This window comes from Quercus robur, chromosome 2 (genome assembly GCF_932294415.1).
Source record: "Quercus robur chromosome 2, dhQueRobu3.1, whole genome shotgun sequence".
In the NCBI taxonomy this organism is placed as follows: Eukaryota; Viridiplantae; Streptophyta; class Magnoliopsida; order Fagales; family Fagaceae; genus Quercus; species Quercus robur.
Genome location: NC_065535.1, coordinates 15,822,301 through 15,843,838, shown reverse-complemented (window position 1 = coordinate 15,843,838; position 21,538 = coordinate 15,822,301). Strand labels below are relative to the sequence as shown.

The following is a 21,538-nucleotide window of genomic DNA, read 5'->3' as shown; positions in this document are numbered from 1 at the left end:
GGATGGAAGACGCTAAATTTTTTTTTTTTTTTTTTTTGGAACATATTTATATTTATTGTACTTATTAAAGTTTAGAAGATTATAAATAAAAGTTTTTTTTTTTTTTTTGAAACCATAAATAAAAGTTCTTTAAATGTAGCAATATTTGACTAAAATAAACTAAAATAGTTTTACCCTATTATTAAAATAATTTGGATCCACCGCAATTCTAATTTAATAATAATTTTCCCACCATATCATGAAACCACGCGCGCAGCCACGCCTCTACGAGTTGCCGTAACGGCCCAAAACTGCAAAAAATTCAATCCTCTCCCAATTTCAAACAAAACCCTAAAAATTGAACCCCCAAAAAAGCCTCAATCATATTACACTTTCCCGTTTGATCGAATCTCCCAAATCTAAACCCTGAATTCATTTCGACCCATTTCGAAACCCCCAAATCCCATTTTGAAAAACCAAAAAATTTCAAATTTTGGCGTGGCATACAGATTCAATTTCGTGGTCGAATCTGAAGGATGGGACTCAAGGTTTTGATCTTTGTTCTTCTATTGACAGTGATATCTTCTTCTTTGATTGGCTGTCTCTCGGACTCAGCAATCACAGAGACCTCCCTCTCCACTCGAAATCTCAGAGCTTTGCACTCTCCCACTATGTAAGTACCCTTAATTTTCTTGTATTTATGTAATAGGATTTTTAAGGTTTCGGAAATGTGTGTACGAGGTTTCTGATTCTATGTTTGTGTTTGGTTTAAGTGAGAGTGAGCTAGTGGTAGTGGCGGATTTGGATGGAAGAATATATTTAGTGGACACTGGATCAAGGAAAATTCTGTGGTCTTTTGCGTCTGGACAGCCCATTTACTCGTCGTATCGGGCGGTTCTTAACAATGACAAAGATAAAAGCAATGGCTCTGAACTGAGTAATAGTGATAATGACTTCTATATAGATTGCGGTGATGATTGGTCACTTTATCTGCATAAAAAGAGCTTCAAGAAAGTGGTACGCAAACTCGCCTTTTTATATGTATCATGTGTTTTATAAGTTGTTCAAATGTTGCAATTATTGATGTTAGTGTTGTTTGTGGAACTTCATAGTGGGACTTTATAAGTTGTTCAATCTCACTTTGAATATTATTGACTACAATAATTCCTTTATGTCAAGAAAGTCCCACATCAAAACAAGACACGCATATTTTTTTATCTTTTCTTATTTAATCTTGTTTTTCTCCTTGAAATCTTTATTGTCCGCATCACATAGTGCTTAGAGTGCTTCTTGTTTATGTGAAAGGTTTTTTTTTGTTTATTGCGGCATGGTTGAGTTATTGATTCACAATAATTCTTTGCACCAGAAAATTGGAATGAGTGCTGGAGATTATTTGAAAAATGCTCCATACATTTCAGAGGATGGAGGAGTCACGGTAGGATCAAAGAAAACCACTGTTTATCTTGTTGATGCCAAGTCCGGTAGATTAGTTAATACTTATAAGTTGGATGGTTATCCTTCCGGATCGGCACCTCAAGGTGCTGAAGAAAACCCAGTTTTATCGGATGAAGATGGTGAGGAATTGGTAGAGTTTGGTGCTTTGAACTTGGAAACAGTTGAGCAGCCACTTTACATTATGAGGACAGACTATTTACTCCAACATTATTCAGCAGACAATAGAAAAGTTTTGTGGAATGTGACTTTTTCTGAATTTGATGCTCATTTTAAAAATCAAAAACTAGAGAGTTCTTTTGGTGGGATTTCTCCCAAATCAGAGAATGAGTTTAGTTTAGAGTACGGGGGTGATGTTGACTCACAATTGCTTTATCTTTCAAAGCCTAGTGTCCTCCGAATTCGTGATCATATATGGTTGGAATCTCTTCCTGCATTCAATAGATTAGTAACTGGTCTTTCCGGAGGCAGCCCACTCTCTCTGCCTGCTGCTGAACGCAAGTCTTCCTCAGGGGCTGCTGACCTATTACAACTGGCTCCTCCCAGAAATGAAGGCAGACAAGTGCTTGCTTTGCCCGCTTCTGAGGACGAGAACCCTGGGGCTTTTGAGGATGAGAGCCCTGGGGTCTTGGTTAGGCAAGGTTCCCAAATAAGGACTTTTATCCCTTTTCTTTCAGCTCTTATGTGCATTATGGGCATTATCTTTTACCCCTATTTAAGATTTGGAGAATGGCTTAAGTTGAATAGGCATAGAGAGGAGCTCAATATACATGCTGGGACTCCCAAAAAGAAGAAAACTCGGAGATCGGGAAACAATAAGAGAAGTTCCAATAATCAGAGAATGCCAGATGATATCTCGCCTGAGAATAAAGTTGGAGACACTAAAGGAATTCCACACATTGAAGGAAATGAATTAAAATATCTTTTTGATCGTGTAGATGTTCATGTTGATGGACGTAGTATTGGTAAGTTACTTGTTTTTAACAAAGAAATTGCTAAGGGAAGCAATGGTACCATTGTACTTGAGGGAATTTATGATGGTCGTCCTGTAGCCGTTAAACGTCTTGTGAAGACCCATCATGACGTGGCTTTGAAAGAGATTCAGAATCTTATTGCTTCTGATCAGCATCCAAATATTGTTCGTTGGTATGGGGTGGAAGATGATCAAAATTTTGTTTATCTTGCTTTGGAGCGTTGTACTTGTAACTTAAATGAATTTATTTTCTTATGCTCTGAATCTTTTCAAAGTGAAATAATTACCAAGGATCAATTCTCGAACTTCTTGGATGAGCATACTGCTCAATTACAGTCAATAAAGGAAAACAACAAGAATGTTAAATTGTGGAAGGAGAATGGATACCCAGCACCCCAGTTGCTAAAATTGATGAGGTTAGTATTACACCTTTCCATACCTCCCATTTTTTCTTCTCCCAAATTATTGTGTTTTAATTGGTTAAATTCACTAGCAATTGCATGTAGTACATGTCTTTCTGCTATGGTTGGCATGCAAGGTAGGGTGTCCTACCAATCTGAAGGTTCTAACATAATTTATTGAAGTCCCTTTATACCCATGGTGAAAAATAAGCCTCAGAAGAAAATAGTGATATCATTGAATTTTTACATGATATTCAATTAGAATCAACTTGCTCCATTAACTTATTTCCAATTCATATACAACCATGCATTCAACAATATTCCATTATCTATCTTTCATTTTGATGGTGCCATCTCTTTAAATATTTCTATACAGCTATGTTTATGCTTGATGTTGCATCATTTTATTATCAATGATGACATACAGTTTGTTAGGGTGGGATTGAAAAATTTAATGAAAGAATTATCTCTTATATCATCTGTAATGAAATCAATTAGGATCTCATAAAATTTAATGAGATTCAAACATCAACAAGTCCCTGACGAAAGTAGCTGTAACGGACTTCTTGTTACATTATTTATCAGATTTCCCTAAATTGCTTAGCTGACTAGCATGTGAGGTAGGATTGTGCTCTAAGCTTTCTGGAATACTGATAATAGGGTGATGAAAACAGTAAAACACAGCTCCTTACTAGCAGCACCTCTTTTGACAACAACTAAAGTTAATTATGGAATGAAGATGACACTGATAATATTTTATGACTGTTGCCCTCCAATTTTACAGTGTATGGGAGGGAAAATTACCAACTACATCTGATACCAGAGTGATGAACTGTAACATAAGTTGTTAGAGGGATTAGTTCTTAAAAGAATGTCAACTTTGGTGGACTTTTCTGATTCTATAAAAATCTGTGACACCAACAAGGGATTGTAGAGAACATATAACAGGTCTTGACATATTTAATTATTAGGTGACAAATTGATTTGCTTAAAATTGGACTTTTAATTAAGTGGTTCATGTGGGTGATGGTCATTATGTGTTAGCTGTGTCCGGCTTCACAAGACTACCTTTTCCAAATATGATTTTCTTCTTGGACATCCTCCGTTTTGACTTAAATGTAATTCTCCTTAATCAAATGAAAGTATAACAAATTACATGTGAAACATCTTGAAATTTGACGGAATACTCATTTATGCAGAGATGTGGTTTCTGGGCTTGCCCATTTGCATGAGCTTGGAATTATACACCGGGACCTAAAGCCTCAAAATGTTTTAATAATAAAGGAGAGATATTTGTGTGCAAAGATTTCAGATATGGGTATTAGCAAACGTCTTAGCAGAGACATGTCTGCTTTCAGCCAGCATGCTACTGGTATGTACTTTTAACTGGTTCAATTGGTCATGTTTTATAGCACTTGAAAGTTGAAACACACACATGGATGAAATGGTTGTTTAGGCCAACTATTAGATGAGCATTGGTGACAAATGGAGAGTTAAGAAAAAAAATTGAAGTTTTTGATGATCCAACCTATCAGCTTTCTATTTCTTATTGCATTTTATATTTGACACACTTTTAGATTAGAATTGTATCATTTGATTAAGAACAGGAACAAGCCCCTTGATTCCCCTTTGTTCTTTGCATGTACCAACAGTGTAGGCTTTAACTGTTACTGAATTTTCTGTCTAATTTATCCATGTTGTTAACCATAGGTTGTGGGAGCTCAGGTTGGCAAGCACCCGAACAACTTCTCCATAGGCGACAAACACGTGCTGTGGATTTGTTCAGTTTAGGTTGTGTTCTCTTTTTCTGTGTCACGGGGGGTAACCACCCATATGGGGACAGTATTGAACGTGATGTGAATATTGTGAATGATCGCAAGGACCTGTTCTTAGTAGAGAATATACCAGAAGCTGTTGATCTTTTCTCTAATCTTCTGGATCCCAACCCAGATATTAGGTAAGGCTTTGTCTCTGGATTTCCAATTTTGAAAGTTCTAATGGTTCTATTATTAGCCATCAACTTGAAAATTCTGTGTAGCATTATAGCTTTGTATATCAGCAGGCCTTTGTTTAAGTCTTGCGCTCTCTGACTCTCTCACACACACACCATATCTTACCAGAAGAAAATATCTTGGTGGTGAACCAATAATTGTGTGCAATCCTCTGGTTGTATTTTTTAGTGTACTGCAAGAGCCTGCTTATTGATTTTCGGTCTGTATTACAAGCACAAATATTGGTGATTACATAGTAGTTACTCCCCATTGCTAAATGCCAAAAGTATTCACTGGAATTTGAAATGTATCTTCAGTCCTTAAATGATGACTTGGCCACGTTATTTTGTAGGCCAAAGGCTACTGATGTATTGCATCATCCTTTCTTTTGGGATTCAGAGATGAGACTCTCATTTCTTCGAGATGCCAGTGATCGGGTTGAATTGGAAGACAGGGAGAATGAATCTGAGCTCTTAAATGCATTAGAAAGCATTGCAGCAGTGGCATTGAATGGGAAATGGGATGAAAAGATGGAAGCCACATTTCTCAGTAACATTGGTCACTACAGGCGATATAAGTTTGACAGCATTCGCGACTTACTACGTGTCATACGGAACAAATTGAATCATTATAGGGAGCTTCCTCAAGAAATTAAGGAATTATTGGGGCCAGTCCCTGAGGGATTTGACAGTTATTTTTCAAGTCGATTTCCAAAACTCTTAATTGAGGTTTATAATGTGATTTGCAGGTACTGTAAAGAGGAAAAATTCTTTCGTAAATATATTAACAGCAGCCCAATTTAATTTACTCTCGCTCCCTTCTTGTTCCTCCCCAACTGTTGTATTCTAGAATCTAAATTTTGCACAGTTATGTAAATATAAATTTCATTATATCGCAAACACTTGTGTACATCTGGTAATAAAAAAAAAGTGTATGCCAATGTGTGTACTGCAGTATCTTTCGATGGTTTCTTGTTGTTAGCGCTATAAAACAGAGCAGTTAGCTCCAGTTGAATTTTTCAGTCAGATCAGCTGGGGCTGGAGGTTATCACAACGGAACAAAGCGTTTGGAAGTACATAAGATCAATCAGAAGTACCATCTTATTTTGGTATTAGACCTTCAAGTATTGCTGATGCTTTTTTTTTTTTTTTTTGGGTAAGATCTTGCTATTTGGTTTTGTGCTACTTAATCAAGAGTTGTTTAGGCTCCAACAGTAACCACATGATGAATTGAGGCAGCTTACCTTTTGTGAGAAAGGAGAATGTGGGTTTTTTTCCCCATTGCATTTGAATTACTTGTTGAAGAAAAACATTGGATCAGGATTCCATTAATTACTTAACTGGAGACTTGTGCCATTGGCCTCAGTAGCCTATTGGCACCCAGGTACCCTTGTGTCCTGATGCTCGGGGGTTGTAGCCCCTGCAAAATCACTTAGCGAAAAAAAAAAAAAAAAAAAAAAAAAAAAAAAAAAAAAAACACTGGAGACTTGTTGAAGCAATACATTGGCAGTCAAGTGTAAAATCTTTAAATTTCTCAAATGGGTTTTTAGTTTGATTAGCACCTACTTCGACTGACCTTTCCCCCTCATCCCCCAAAAAGCGTCCTAAAAAAAAGTAGAAAACTTTAATTTCAGAACATGTGAGAAGCAGGACCCAAAACCTGAATCAAAGCTGGACTGCCTCAAGTTTTCAAAGTTATTAGACCTTTTATTTTTATTTTTTTACAAATGTCCAATAATTATGTCTGAATTTTGAACGTGCTAACATCTGTAGGAAGAGAAATTTTCGGCTACCACTCTTTTCCAGAGTAATGTAATTTTTTATTTTCCATGTGGTCTTAATATAAGTCTAAATACTGAATTAGAAACCCAAGCGGTTGGTCGAGTTGGTTGGGCTCTCAGTTTCAAGGTGTTTGTATTGGGTTCGATTGTATGTGGTCTCTAGTTCGAGTCCTGCTACCTACACTTTGAAAAGAATTTCCTGGACCAGCGCTTTACTCCTTTCGTAAGTCCACCCAACGCAAAAGATGATTAGTCTCTATTTGAAAGTTTTGAGATACACGGAAGGCAAAAAAACAAAAATAAAAAAATACTGAATTAGATACCTCTGAGTCTGAATGCAAAATAATCTGCCTTAAAAAAGATGAAAAGGGTCTGCATTTTGACATTAAACATTGCCAATATGAAAAGTATCTTTTATCCTTCTCTATCTCTTAAAGAAGGGGTGGGTTTGGTATTTGCGAATTGGGAAGCAGTCAAGCTCACACATTTGGGAAGCCTAACCGTGTAAAAAGATTCCTGACTATCGTACCTCTTTGTCTCTGACTGTTTCTGTTAAAATATCATGCTTTTTCTATGATTTGAGATTTCCCACTTGCAAGCTACATCATTAGATTTTTGGCCATACCGAGTCATTGACCCTGCTTTGGCTTCAAACCATGGAAATGCCATACTTGTTTATCTTTTTCAATTGTTTGGATGAGAGATCCTTTTATTTCTTTCATGATTTAACGATTAGGATGTGTTTGTTTGGAGGTTAAATAGAGTGGATGAAAAATTTTAGAGAGAGAATAGAATGAAAAACTTTTTTGAGTATGTTTGGTTAGGTGAGGAGGAAGGAAAATAAATAGTAGGGTCCAGGTATTTTCTCTCCGGACTCACCAAAAAGTTTTCTCCCCAAAATAGAAAAAAAACTGAAAGAGAAAAAATAAAACCGCTTAATAGACAAAAATGCTCATGTTTTTTTTTTTTTTTTTTTTTTTTTTTTTTTTTTTTTTTTTTTTTCAGTTCCTAGCTGTGGGTGGGCACGTTCCTCTTCTTCTTTTTTCCTTTTCTTTCCTAGACGTTGCCTTTTCTTTTCTTTTTTTCTTTTTTTGTTAGGCTGTGGGTGTGATAGTTGTTTTGTTTTTCTTCTTCTTTTTTTTTTTTTTTTTTGGGTTTTACTAGGCATAATTTTTCTGGGGACATGATTTTTATTATTTAATAAATTGGGTGATTTTTTTTGGGTTGTTTGTCACTTTTTTGTTTTAATTGGTCATCATTTTTTAACGAAGGTATATAAGTAAATTTATACAAAATCATTTTTTCCATCCCTCTACTTTTTCACTCCCAACCAAACAAAAATGAGAGAAATTAAAATATTTTCTATTCTCTCGCCTTTTCATCCTCCCACCATTTTCTATCCTCTTATTTTTCTACCCCTCCAACTAAACAAACCCTTAACATGCTCTTATATTTTAAAGACCAAGTAAAATGGTGGCAGCTTCATTATAGTAATAGTATCAGTATGTTCTTAATCAAGTTTTGAACTTCCCTTTCTTTTGATTGAGGTTCTCAAAAAGTTTCAAAAATGAAAAAAGATTCCAACGTTTGTCTCAAACCCCTTATTTGATAGAGAATCCTACAAATGAAATACAACTAATTGTTGGATAATGTTAAAAAAAAAAAAAACATATACTTAAGAACTAGTGAGTAGTGATTAATGATTATACTTTGGACAGCTTTTAGTAAAAAAATAATAATAATACTTGGGAGAACTAAACGCTAGGCCAATGTTGGAACGCGCTTTATTATCTCAAAGAAAACCAAGGCTACAAAGGGCAGCTTTTTGGACTATTGCCTTCTCCTTTTTCAAAATCAATATAGTTGGATCCCAATGAACCCAACACATCAAATCAATTTTCAGCCGTATCACTTTGGCCTTTTGATCTGGATTTTGAATGAGTATTATAGTAGGAATATTACTAAGACAAAGAAAAACTGTTTGTCCGTTCTACCTCGCGTACTAATTAAGGCCCAAATCCTATCCTATCCTATGCCACATAATTATTCTCTCTCCCAAAAAAAAAACCTAGTGGTATGTTTGTAGTTTTATTTTTTTCTTTAGAACATAATTAAAGATGCAAACGAAAGAAATAGGAAACAAAATTAAAACAAGCCAAAAAAATGGCAAAGTGATATGGATTTGTATAATAGTTGAACTATTATAATTTCTTTTAGGAAAAGAGATACAAATTTTCTACATCGAATTTGTTTACCAAGTAAACAGATAAATGGATTGTAATTCATAAGCATAAATTCTAAACTCAAAAGCGTTTTAAAATTATTCAACGAACTTATAAACTCACTTCTTTACCCAATTTCAAACGTCATTGTATCTCTATCAATTAAAAAAAAAAACCCTTAGAAATTTTTTTGGGTCAAAATCTCTCGAAGTATAGGAAAAGATGACTGAGTTTTTCTTGATAGATTTCTAGCATATAGGCAGGAATCTTATTAGCAAGTGTTAAGACAGTTTAGGCCACTCATAAAAGGGCTATGATTGTTTAGCTTCCAACAGTATTCACCTAGTTTCATATTATATCGACATTCATTCACATCAGGTGTAAAATGTAGACATATTATAAAAATATGGATATTGTGCGTGACATTTCAGAATGTGAAACAATAATAAGCGCTCATATAATAGTGTCAATTGTGTAATTCTCAAAAACACCACTGGCATTCACTATCAAAAATAGTGGTACAAATAGCTAGCCTTACATATATGATATATCCCATTCTCCTACAGCAAATTTTCACTTTGACACCCAACACAACCCAAGCCACAAAGCCAAATCAACCATGGCCATTACCAACCTCCCTCTTCTCCTCCTACTAATCCTTCTCATGAACCCATTGCAAAACGTTTCGAGTGTAGGCATAAACTATGGCACACTTGGCAACAATCTCCCATCTCCAAAGAAAGTAGCCCAACTCCTCCAATCCACACTCATAGACAAGGTCAAAATCTATGACACCAACCCAGAAATCCTCCAAGCCTTTTCCAACACCGGCATCGATCTCATCGTTGCCGTCGAAAACTCCCACGTTTCAAACATCAGCACCGAGGTTTCCTCAGCAGACGAGTGGTTGTCCACACGTGTCATTCCCTTCATTCCAGCCACTTCCGTTGTAGCCATTGCTGTAGGTAACGAGTACTTAACAACCAATGACAACAAACTCGAACCTAAAGCCTTAGTCCAAGCCATGCAAAATTTACATGCAGCACTTGTAGCTCGAGGTCTAGACCGTAAAATCAAAGTCACAACCCCACATAGCATGGCTATTCTAGCTTCTTCTTTTCCTCCTTCAGCTTCAACTTTTGCTTTAAATCTTATGCCAACAATGACAGCCATTGTTGGGTTCTTAGCTGACACTGGTGCACCCTTTATGGTCAATGCTTATCCATATTTTGCTTACCGTGATAACCCTGGTTCGGTTAATTTAGAGTATGCATTACTAGGAAATGCCACTGGGGTACGTGACCCTAAAGGGTATGTGTATAACAACATGTTAGATGCACAAATTGATTCTATTAGGTCAGCTATCAATGCTTTAGGCTTTGGAAACATGACCATTGAGATTACTGTATCAGAATCTGGATGGCCTTCTAAAGGTGACCATGGTGACAAAGCAGCTACAACGCAAAATGCAAAGACTTATAACACTAGGTTGATTGAACGTGCCCAAGCCTATAAAGGTACACCCATGAAGCCTAAAGATAAGATTGAGATATTTGTGTTTGCTTTGTTTAATGAAAACAAAAAAGAAGGAGATGAGACTGAGAGAAATTTTGGGATGTTTAATGGGGATGGATCTAAGGTATATGATGTGGATTTGAGCTGCCAGTTTTGTAGCAATGGAGGGACATTGGGGTTTGGTGAGAAAGTATCTGGTGCAGCCAGGGGTCCATCAGTTTGGTGTATAGCTAAGCCACATTCAGATGACAAAGTGCTTCAAGCTGTGTTGGATTTTTGCTGTGGACCTGGTGGTGTGGACTGCAGAGAGATTTATGAAAGTGGGGATTGCTTTGAGCCTAACAAGCTTCTTGCTCATGCATCATATGCCATGAATGCTTATTATCAGATGCATGGAAGGAACTATTGGAACTGTGACTTCAAAGGCTCTGGCCTTGTTGCCTTCAGTGATCCAAGTAAGCACATTACATTTCACATTTTCTCCTTGTCACCTTCATTTTTTTTCCTTGTGCTATTTTGGTTCAATGACATGAAATTTTTCATAATTTTCTTCACAATTATTGGCATATTAATTTGTAATGTGAAAATACAAAAATGATATGCCCCTAACATTGCTTATTTTGGTTCCACCACAAGTTTTGATCTCCAAAATAAATGCTTAACTTTTAGTCAGTATATATGGTTCTTTCTGCTTCTATATGGTTTTGTTTTTCTTCTGTTATGCAACCATAGATGACTAGATGAGTGAAAAAGCATCTCCTTGAATTGAATTGAATTTTTTTCCCCAATATTTGCTTGTGGTTCTGAGTACTGACTGTGTTCCGGTTTGTTTTATTATGAATGATTAGGTTATGGAACATGCCGGTACCCTCAACAGTGATTCATGATCAAGAAATGCCAGAGGTCTTACTGTGGTTGACAGCTCTCTCGTGTTGTTTGTTAGTACTATCAGTTAAAAGTAAGATGTGAAATTTCGAATATGCTTATTACTAGGAACATTGGATTGATTGTGTCCCTACCATTTTATCAAAAGAAAGAAAAAATATTTGGTCACTACCATAAGTCAAAAAAATCTGATGCTACTGTGAGAGATTTTGAATATTTGGTTGCTTTGTCTGAGAAAAGATGGGCAAAAGGAGTCTTTTTCATTGGGAGAAGATAAAGATCGGTGCACATGGTTGAAGTAAAAAAAAATTCCGCGATCAAAGGCTTTTTGGTTGAAAAAAAAGTCACATTTTCTGGTCATGAATCATGATCTCTCTTTTCTTTCGAGGGGTAGCTAGTTTCCACTCTTTTTCCATTTTGACTCATCTGGGCCTGTTCTAAAACTAACAATGACGCATTAAGCCACACATCCACTAGCCATGGCTCAAATATTGTAGACCAATAGATTAGCATACTAATAGCATTTTTTTTTTTTTTTTGCTGGGTAAGTGTTTATGCAGGGGATAGAATCCCTGAGTTGTTAGGCCACTAGGAGACCGAGTATCAGCTGGGCCAGAAGGCCCAGTGGTGCATACTAATAGCATTTGCGTCCTATTATGAAAAATTCGTGTATATTTTAGTGTAAGAACGGACTTGTTCTATTTTACTTACTTTCTTTTTAAAAACTTTACGTCAGATTATTTATTTTTACACTAAGGCTGTGTTTGGTTCATGTAAAATATTTTTCGAAAAATAAATATTTTTCGGAAATGCTATTTTCGGGAAAGGAAAATATATTCAGGCTGTTTGACTGCCTCGGAATTTGTTTTACGGAAAATCAATTCCGGTGTTTAGTTCCTTCAAACATTTTACGAAAAATGCTTTTCGTTTTACAGAAAATCAAGCTTTGCAACCAAAATAGAAAAAACAAGAGAAGAGAAAATTTGATTAACCATTCCAATGCATCAAATGGGAAAGTAGAGTAATCCAATTCAACCCAATTCCACACTCACATTTTCCCACCAACCAAACAGACCCACAAAAGAAACAAAACCCAGAAAAACATTTTCCCACCAACCAAACAGACCCACAAAAGAAACAAAACCCAAAAAAAACATTCATCAAATCCGGTCAAATTGAGAGAAGAAGGAAGAGAGAGAGGCAACTGGGTTTGATCTAGAGGCGAGATCGCACGGCGGAGGCGAGATCGAGCGGCGTTGGAGTTGATTTTTGCTTGATCGACACGGTGCTGCGATCGACGAAACCGGTGGAGAAATCACACAAAAAATCAAAATCACACAGAGAGAGAGATCGGTTCGTGGGTTCGTGGCACGAAGGCTCTGGGTCGCCGGCGAAGTTGAAGGCTCGTGGGTCAAAGGCTCTGGGTCGAAGATCGGTTCGTGGGTTCGTAGATCGGCGAAGTCGAAGGCGTGATCTGGGCTCTCTCTCTTTCTTTGCGCGTGAGTCCGAAAATGTTTTGAAGTGAAAATTTTGACTAAAACCAATTTTCGGGTCAAAGCCATTAAAACATACAGTCAACTAAAAATATTTTCCGGAAAATTTATTTTCCATGTGCAACCAAACACCCGCATTTACGAAAAAATATTTCCGGAAGTGATTTGAAGCCAAAACAAACCCAGCCTAAATTTCAATAAAATATCAAATTTTTTTAGTTTTTTTATTATTTTTCTTTTTTCACTCACAACAATTATCATCAATTCTCTTTCTTCATCCTTGAGATACGTAAACAAAGAATAAAAAACTAAATACAAAATGAATAATGTCAATATGTATTTTTACATAACATTGCAAGACTTAACTTGAATGAATTTTGGGCTTGATTGGGTAAAATGTGATATATTTTCTATTATACAAGCATTGATGCGAGTGGTCTAATGCACTGTCTAGAAGCCACAAATAAAACATCTCCTAACTTAACTTAGGTGTACACCATGATTTCTAGTCAGGTTCTATGCTTATGCTCTCAAGGGCTCCAACTTATTCTCAAGTCCAAATATCATGAGAAGTTTAGTAGTTTCCAAATCTCATGGAACAGAAAACACAGAGTTATAAAGGTTCCTTGTTTTTAGACCAACAAATGAACTTTCGAGAAGATAATGCAACTCAAGAATTATGTTTTGAACATCACCCAGTAAGCGGCAACGGAACAAGTCGATCGTGTTTTACATATGATCTTCGGATGTTTAATTGAATTTTCAGTAGCAAGACTACCGAGGTTTTTAAGAAAGAAGAAAAATCAAATATGCCACCAAATACACACCATATGAATTTACAAATTGAGGATGAAAAATATACCCAAATAGCAAGCTCTAGTACTTCTAAAGTTTTCTTTGATACTAATTATCTCAACTAAATGCAATATTGTTTTCCATATTAACCTTCTAATCTATATATATATATATATATATATATATATATATAATCTCAAAAGGCTGAATATGCTGAGCAACGTCAGAGTAGTATTTTGGTCTACTTCAGTCTATTCGGTCCACTTTATCCATTTTGGTCGTATTCGGTCTAATTATGCCCACTTCAGTCCATTTGGTTCATTCTATCTAATCTGTACAATTAGGATCATTTTTGTCAATTTTGGACTAAATGGGCCATAAATTGATTTTTATTTTAGCTTATTGCTTTTTCAATTTTTGGCTCAAAATTTCTTTTCTTTTTTTCTTAATTTTTGGGTTGAAAAATATGAAATTTTATTTTATTTGGGTCAAACACTTTAGTTTTGGGTTAAAAAATACAAAAAAAATAGGCATTAGAAATTAAAATATGAGCCCTAAAAAAGTAATAAAAATGATAAATATTAAAAAAAAATTACATTAAAATTCAAGTTTCAATAATATAAGCATAATACTTTTTTTTTTAAATGCTACAATTATAAACTTATATAATAATTAAAATTTAATGTAACATGTGTTCCATGGAATATAGGTGTACTTTTTTCTTTTTTTAATATTCTTAGATATTCAAATTAGTCAACTGGGCATGGTTTATTTGAAAAGAAAAAAAAAATCTTTTGGTAACATCTTCTCTATATAAAACAATATTATAATTACATAATTTAAATCTTTTTATTAAATTACGTTTCAACCACACACACATGTGAAACGTAAATAATTACATTACATTTTTCCACTTATTGCATGGGTTTGTAAGTAGTTCTAGCTTCAGTTTGGGCCAGATTTTCAATTGTGGAAGGTAGAATTGATGCCAAACCCAATGATTAGGAGTTAGACCATACAGACGCAACACCTGAGAGGAAAGGCATAAATAAAGGAATTTGCAATGTCCTCAGCATTTGAACATTTACTGCAACATATACATGTATGCGTGATATATATATATATATATATATATACAAGTATAATGTTGGGAGATCTAAGACCAAATTGACAAAGTCAGTAAAATATGGTATATTTCAACATTAGCATTGTAGAAAAAAAGGAAGGCATTCAAATTTCAAATCCTTTGACATGTATAAAACAAGATCTTTGAAAGCAAAATGCTTCCATATACACATATTCCTATAATAAAGTACCTATTTTTTTCATGGGTTCCAGACAAAAATAAATTATACAAGCACATATGAACATTAATAATGATTTAGAGTAGGATTTAGATTCGATTTAGTTAATCACCAGCTTGTAATGATACAATTAGGACTGTAAAATGAATGAGTGAGTTAACTGCTCGAGTTAATGTTGCTCCCAACAGTAATCTCTGTTTGTTTCCCAGTAATACTCCCCAACTCACTCTCCTTAGAATTGTCAGATAATGATCTTTCCACTTTCCTTCTTTTACTTCCCTGATTTGAGAGGTCTTCCTTCTCATCTAGTAATGATATCAATCTCCGGACACCCACCGAAAGTGAGCCATTTGAACCCTCTGAAACAGAGTCAGGGGGGGTACGGCATAACCGTAGCATAATCTGCACGAAATATATGAAGAGAGCAGAGAAGCAAGCTACTCCACAAATAAGAAAGAGTCCCCAGAAGCTTTTAAGTTGAAGCTGATCTGATTCAATTTCAGTGGTGTCTGAACTGCAAGCACTATGCAACAGCCACTTATCATGAATCCGCTGGAGATCACCATTTTCAGACAGTTGTAGAATGGCAGTTGACAAGTCTACTGCTAAAGGGGAGTCCCGTGGAAAAGCCTATCATGCGAAAGACAAGAAAAAAAGGGGTCAAACACTTGCATTTCTCATTTACAATAGGCTAAAATCTAAATAGAAATCAGATAAAGTAGGTTAATTACTAAAGTACTTCCAACCTCAATGGAGTAATTAACATTACTGTATCAGTGACCATGCAAAGGAGAATTTCATTGTTCTTTCTTTTTTTTCAATAGATCCATTTATACCTAATAAAAATATGCATTTTATCTAAATTCTTGTTAAGAATGCTCCTGGAAAACAGATACTCACAAAACCCCAGCCACTTTTGGTGAACTCTTGACCTACAACCCTGTATTTGCACTGGCTTGAGAGGAAGAGTTCTACATATGGGAGTTCATCAACAATAGCTGCAACACCTCCTTTCTGAGGACCATCCTGGAGCGCCTTAGCATATGCTTCAGGTGATCCAAGTTCAACAAGCCTAGATTTGGATATGCCAAGTTCTTCTAAATAAGGTTCAGCAAAAGAACCCACTTGGTACCCAATTGGCTCGTTGCCTTCCTTCAAGCTTTCAATCCCTTTAATAGGAGAAGACAGCTGCTGCACTGTGAGAATTGATGTCAGGCTCGCAGTGTAGCTTGAGTTAATTATCAAAACCACAAAGAGCCATATGATTAGCACCATACGACCAAGGGTGCTCACAGTGTTCTCTCCTGCAAAAGAGAGAGAGAGAGAGATCAACTCAATAAAATTAAAAATGCTGCATTCAGCCCTGCCATTTGCATAATGTGTATGAAAAGGGCCTGAATTTTACTTACTATGGGCAAAAAACATGGTTGAGAGGCTAAACCTGCAAGGTTAGCAGACAGAAGATGGATCAGAAACCAATTATTTAGATACTTGGAAGATGATCTGCAGCCTTCGAAGGTGACTAATCTAAATAATCTATTAAAATATGCAACATGGTTTAGAGGCCGCATAATAGACTTCTGAATGATACTAAGAGATAAATGACTAGCAATTTAGCAGTACAGCAGAAGGCAGGGAAAAGAAAAGAAAAACCAGAAACCACCTTGATGATACTGGAACCTTTCTATGTATTGGACCCCTCCTCCTCCTTGTAATTTCTATGAAAAATAAAAATTATATATTAATTTTTACACATTGGCCCCTTACCTTACCCCCCCCCCCCCCCCCCCCCTCCAAAAAAAAAAAGAAAATAGTCTGGCTTCACCATTGATTGGACCCACTGTAACTTGAAAGTTTTCAATTTAATGAGCAATTCGGACTCCTGTTTGTCTATGTTTTCAGAAAACAGTATGCTGGATGATCTTAACTGAGGTTGCAGTGAGAAAATGTTTTCACAATAGAAACTTGAATGCATAGTCAAACAAGCTTTTAACATAGAGTAAGGTGAAAGCTCAGTAGGCATCTACATTCTACAAGAATGCGTCCACCCAGGATCATCCACCCAATTGACGTCTGTATCTTATTATATATTACTCACTACTCCCAAAAATTTTACTACTAAAAAAAATCTTATCCAGCAGATACATTACATATAGACTTCCTTATGCCCTATGCGCAACAGTCAAAATATTCTGCCACCATCAATCCCCTCTATACCACTATCAACAACCATAATTATCCTAATTTGTTGTAGCTTTCGTGTGCATGTGTGTGAGGACATTAAGTAAAAGTGGCAACTGAATAACTCACCATAAAATGGTTATAAGCTGTCGTTTAGGAGGGCCCCTGAATTCATCATTTATCCTGTGCTCCAGAATCCACACAACTATTCCAATAACAAGGAAGAAACAAGCAGTGATAGTCCACATACGTGCGCTAAATGGCCGCAGGAAAGCCCAAGCACCAGAGTTCAATTTTTTAAATGGAGCCACAACAACAAGTCCTGATGCAGCAAATGGTTGTGTAAAATCCACAATCTTTGTCCGATTTGTGACAATTGTAATATCACCAACAGCAGCATCAAATTGCTGTAACAAGGAAATGTGAGAATTAGCCAGAAGTAAAAAAATAACTTCATATAATTTTGAATTTGAAAATAAAATTTATAATGTAGTACTCACACCCGTTGTGATCGAATGCACAAGCTCTGTATAGCTTGGGTTTTTATGACCATCTCCAAAGGGTATGAATTGGTATGGAACAGCATAATGTAATAAGCTTACGGCAGCTGTGAATACATCTATGCAGAAACCCTTAAAATTCTCAGTCCCTTGTATTTTAGATACAAATTCCCGGTAACTGGCCCTGTTAGGAACACCAATTTTTAATAGTTTCCCATTGTTTGGGAAAACCCATCCACGGGGCTTTGTTAATGTCTCTCCTGGCCAGATTACACTGTATAGTTTCTGGTTTGTGCTTGACCGATTAGGTGGCCTTTCATACAGCGTTTCAGGAGGCACAACTGATAAACCAGAATAGTTTGACCAGTAACCAATCCGTCGAGACCCAGTTCCAATCACATTAATAATATCATATGCAGGAAGAATAAGAGACCTATCTGAGTTAAATTTAATAGGACCTGTCAAACCAACAAGGTTACTCTGCAAGATGTTCCGCAACAGGAGGTTTCCGTCATCAAAAATGCTCATTGCTTCAAGGTGAAGATTACTGCCTCCTGAAGAATGTAGCCTGGAATCATTGGAAAATGAAATAACCCCACCTTGTTCAAAAAATGCCTCAAGAGCATGAGCAAGTAGCCAAACAGAATCATAAGCATAAAGCCCATACGAATGCAACCCCAAAGAGCCACCAGTTAATTTTTTCCACCTAGAGAAAAAGGCTTTTTTTCTATCTGATTCTGGTGTATGTTGGCGCAAAACAAGAACTCCTTGCATTGGATCTGTGTCCTCTAAAGGAAGAGGGGCTTTAGAATCTAAAAAATATGAGAGCCAGTCTGTTGCTATCCACACATAGCCATTGCCCATCATTCCAAGATATTGTGCCACAGATAAAACCAAGAATCCAGAATCGGGATTTACATGCAGAACAATAATCCGAGATTCCATTAATGCAACCTTAATCAGAAGATCCATAATATCACCCCGATTAACTCCGGACCCTGGGCTAATTCCTGCCTTGTAGGAAATTCTACAGCGCCTCTCAGCAAGCTTATCCTCTAATGCTAACATGCCATTCCGCCCATAGTCATCGTCAATGAATATGGCAATCACAGCCTTCCAACCATAAAAATCAACAATATCAGCCACTGCTGTCATTTCGTACAAATCACTCTGTGTTGTTCTAACAAAAAAGGGAAACTGAAGGGAAGAAAGAGTGGGATCAGTCGCTCCAAATGATAATAGAGGGACTTTGAGTTCATTCGCAACATGGGATATAATATGGGCAACTACAGAAGATTGAGGGCCTATGATAGCAACTGTATCAGTCTCCATAAATTCCAAAGCTGTAATTCCACACAATAGTCAGTGCACCTGATTGGGGCTATTAGATTCTTTTTAAAACAGAATTCTTGCCTAATAATAAAAATAAGTAAATCAAGCTAGAAACTTAACACTAAATTGAGGAAAAATAAAGTACCTTCAACCATTCCAAAAAATCCACTGCAATTGGAATCTTGCATATTGAGATGAAGTTTTGTTCCAGGGAGAATGCTGGAATTGGAATTGACATCTTTCACAGCTTCCTCCATAGCTATCTTGGCAACTCTTCCAATGGTAGAGTTAAATGTAAAAATAGCTCCAATTCTCACAGTAGCAGGTCTTGAAACATTCTTACTAAAACCATATGGGAACACCCCCACATAGAGTAGTAGTGACAAAATAAACCAAGTATGATTCATTTTGAACAAGCAGAACAATTTCTTCCCCTGCCTCAAGATTAAACTGATCCAAGGTTTCCGCAATATAATTAGCTCAGAATTGAGAACAAAGACTTCCCCATCAGAGTTCAGGATAAAGAATTTTCATCTGGAAAAAAAAAAAAAAAAAAAAGTTGCTAAATCCATTTTCCAAAGAAAGAAAGACCTAAGGTCAGTCCTGACAAGAGATGGTAAAACAATCAGAACTAACGTAAAGCAAACTAAATTCAAACTAATATTAACTGATTTCTAAAAGGCATTAAAGAGAAAAAGAAGTTCGAATTAAAAAATAAAAATAAAAAGCAAACAATCAAAAATCAAAGTTTTTATCTCTAGGGACCCAACAAAAATACCTTAACACTTGGATTAAGGTTGCATAGGACAAAATGACCCGTATGCTTCAATCATTTCATTTATTTCCCTCAGTTTTATCATCAATACCTTTATAATTAACAACAAACAAAAAGTAACAATCGCTTAAAATAAGAGCTACCATGTTTGCATAGACCAGAATCAGATTCTATCTTCAAAATCAAAGCCCCCCTATTAAAAAATACATTTTTAATGCCACTCAATTAAATATTATAAAATGTCATCCATGATGGCTGGAGCTAAGTATTGTTCTATAAAACCCAGGTTGTCTTCTGATTCTATACACACTTACATGTCCTCAGAAAACAAATTTAGATCAAAACAAGTAGAGGTGGTGTAAATGAAAAAGTTGAAGAACCCAGATGAGAAACTTACCCTGAAAAGGCAAATTTTCTTTCTTTCTTTCTTTCTTTTCTTTATTAGTTTCTTGTTTTTGTGGAGTTGGTAGAGAGGACCAACCAACCACTAAAATAGAGAAATAAGGAATGTGGATTTTTACATTTAAATAACAACAACAAAAACAGGGGATTTTTCAGAAAATAACTACAAAACCCAAACAATATCATTAGTTAGGAAACGTTTGAAACTAATTTGGAATATAACAACTCGAGTTCAGTAGGGACGATTTCCTGGGTTTTTATTTTATTATTGCGAGAAATCGAGTTGAAAGAACTCGACTTCTAAGCCTGGAAAACGAGTACACTGTACTCGTTTTCCAGGCTTAGAAGTCGAGTTCTTTCAACTCGATTTCTTTGTATGCAAAACCAGTCCAATTCTCACTCCCATCCCACAGGCGAAGCAGAATGACGGCGACGGAGCTCATATAATGCATCCCCTTCTGAGAGTGAGAGAGAGAATGACGGCGACGGTGCCGGCGAAGGAGCGACAGGCTCACTCAGGCAGTCACTGGAATCGTCTCTCAATGCGGCGGCGTCATCTTCAACTCCTCGCCTCAGCCACTACCATGTCTTCTCGCCATCCCCTTCCAGTTTTGCTTCATTTTTCTCAAATTCCCTTTTTTGGTTGCAGTACCGTGGTTGCAGAACTTAGTTTTTTTTTTTTGTGTGTTTGGGTTCCTGCGATGGCTGTGGGTGCTTTTTTTGAAAACAAACCGAGTTCAATGAACTCGGTTTGCAAGAATGGAAACCGAGTTCATTGAACTCGTTTTCCAGTCATACAAAACGAGTTAATTGAACTCGTTTTCTAGTCTTACAAATCGCGGATTCTGAACTCGAGTTGTTATATTCCAAATTAGTTTCGAACGTTTCCTAACTAATGATATTGTTTGAATTTTATTGTTATTTTCTAAAAAAATCCCAAAAACAGTATGAAACACCTACTAAAGATTAAAAGGACTAGCAGATAAATGGAGAAGCATAAATGGACAAACAGAATTGAGGCTCACGTGGGAAAGAAGTTAAATGTGGGAATCTAGTTTTAGAGAAGACACAAGACGCTACCTTCGTTGACCGGACCAGAAAACTTTCAGGCCCGTCAAGAGTCTCAGACATACTGTTTAATGTTTGCAAAGACATTCCAGATTACACTAGAGTTCCGTGACTCTTTCAGTATTCTGCCCTGCACGTGCGAATTTAGGCTAGCTCGAATGCACCAAATTTTTTTTTTTAAGTATACTATAGAGGTATTTTTTTAGAAGAAAGACATCGAAATTTATTAGGACAAAACCACCAAATCAACTTGAATAACAGAGTGAACTTGTAGAGAAATATCTTTCATCCACACCACACCGTCAAGATAATTAACTGCTAATTTAGCCAATCTATTAGCTACTTTGTTAATAATTTTTTAGGTAAAGAGGTATTAGATTAAAAGAAAATTAATTCATATGACAACGTCTAGGTACATAATGCCCCAAGTGCTTTTTTTATATATATTTTTTTCGATAACAAACATTTTTTTTTTATAGATGATACATAA

General features: G+C 36.1%; 3 protein-coding genes across 9 annotated transcripts; 2 read left to right on the top strand and 1 right to left on the bottom strand.

Annotated features, from left to right (window-relative positions):
* The first annotated feature begins 240 nt into the window (after window positions 1–240).
* On the top strand, window positions 241–5,736 carry LOC126712604 (serine/threonine-protein kinase/endoribonuclease IRE1b-like). The gene is made up of 6 exons (XM_050411999.1): window positions 241–652; window positions 753–996; window positions 1,346–2,820; window positions 4,005–4,177; window positions 4,516–4,762; window positions 5,149–5,736. Exons 1-6 carry the CDS (start codon window positions 516–518, stop codon window positions 5,597–5,599), a joined length of 2,727 nt encoding a protein of 908 aa, XP_050267956.1. The 5' UTR covers window positions 241–515; the 3' UTR covers window positions 5,600–5,736.
* Window positions 5,737–9,320: 3,584 nt separating this feature from the next.
* LOC126712603 (glucan endo-1,3-beta-glucosidase 12-like) lies at window positions 9,321–11,366 on the top strand. The gene is made up of 2 exons (XM_050411998.1): window positions 9,321–10,768; window positions 11,162–11,366. Exons 1-2 carry the CDS (start codon window positions 9,418–9,420, stop codon window positions 11,191–11,193), a joined length of 1,383 nt encoding a protein of 460 aa, XP_050267955.1. The 5' UTR covers window positions 9,321–9,417; the 3' UTR covers window positions 11,194–11,366.
* A 3,355-nt stretch (window positions 11,367–14,721) lies between these two features.
* LOC126712602 (glutamate receptor 3.3) lies at window positions 14,722–21,214 on the bottom strand. Of its 7 annotated transcripts, none has more exons than XM_050411991.1 (7): window positions 21,061–21,214; window positions 18,949–19,337; window positions 17,472–18,814; window positions 17,101–17,378; window positions 16,200–16,231; window positions 15,691–16,094; window positions 14,722–15,420 (listed from the first exon to the last, which is right to left on the bottom strand). In XM_050411991.1, exons 2-7 carry the CDS (start codon window positions 19,208–19,210, stop codon window positions 14,947–14,949), a joined length of 2,793 nt encoding a protein of 930 aa, XP_050267948.1. In that variant the 5' UTR covers window positions 19,211–19,337; window positions 21,061–21,214; the 3' UTR covers window positions 14,722–14,946. The 7 variants fall into 7 exon arrangements, with proteins under 7 accessions (XP_050267948.1, XP_050267950.1, XP_050267949.1 ...); XM_050411993.1 differs by having other exon boundaries at window positions 21,006–21,162; XM_050411992.1 differs by lacking the exon at window positions 21,061–21,214 and adding an exon at window positions 19,976–20,124.
* Between the last annotated feature and the right edge of the window lie 324 nt (window positions 21,215–21,538).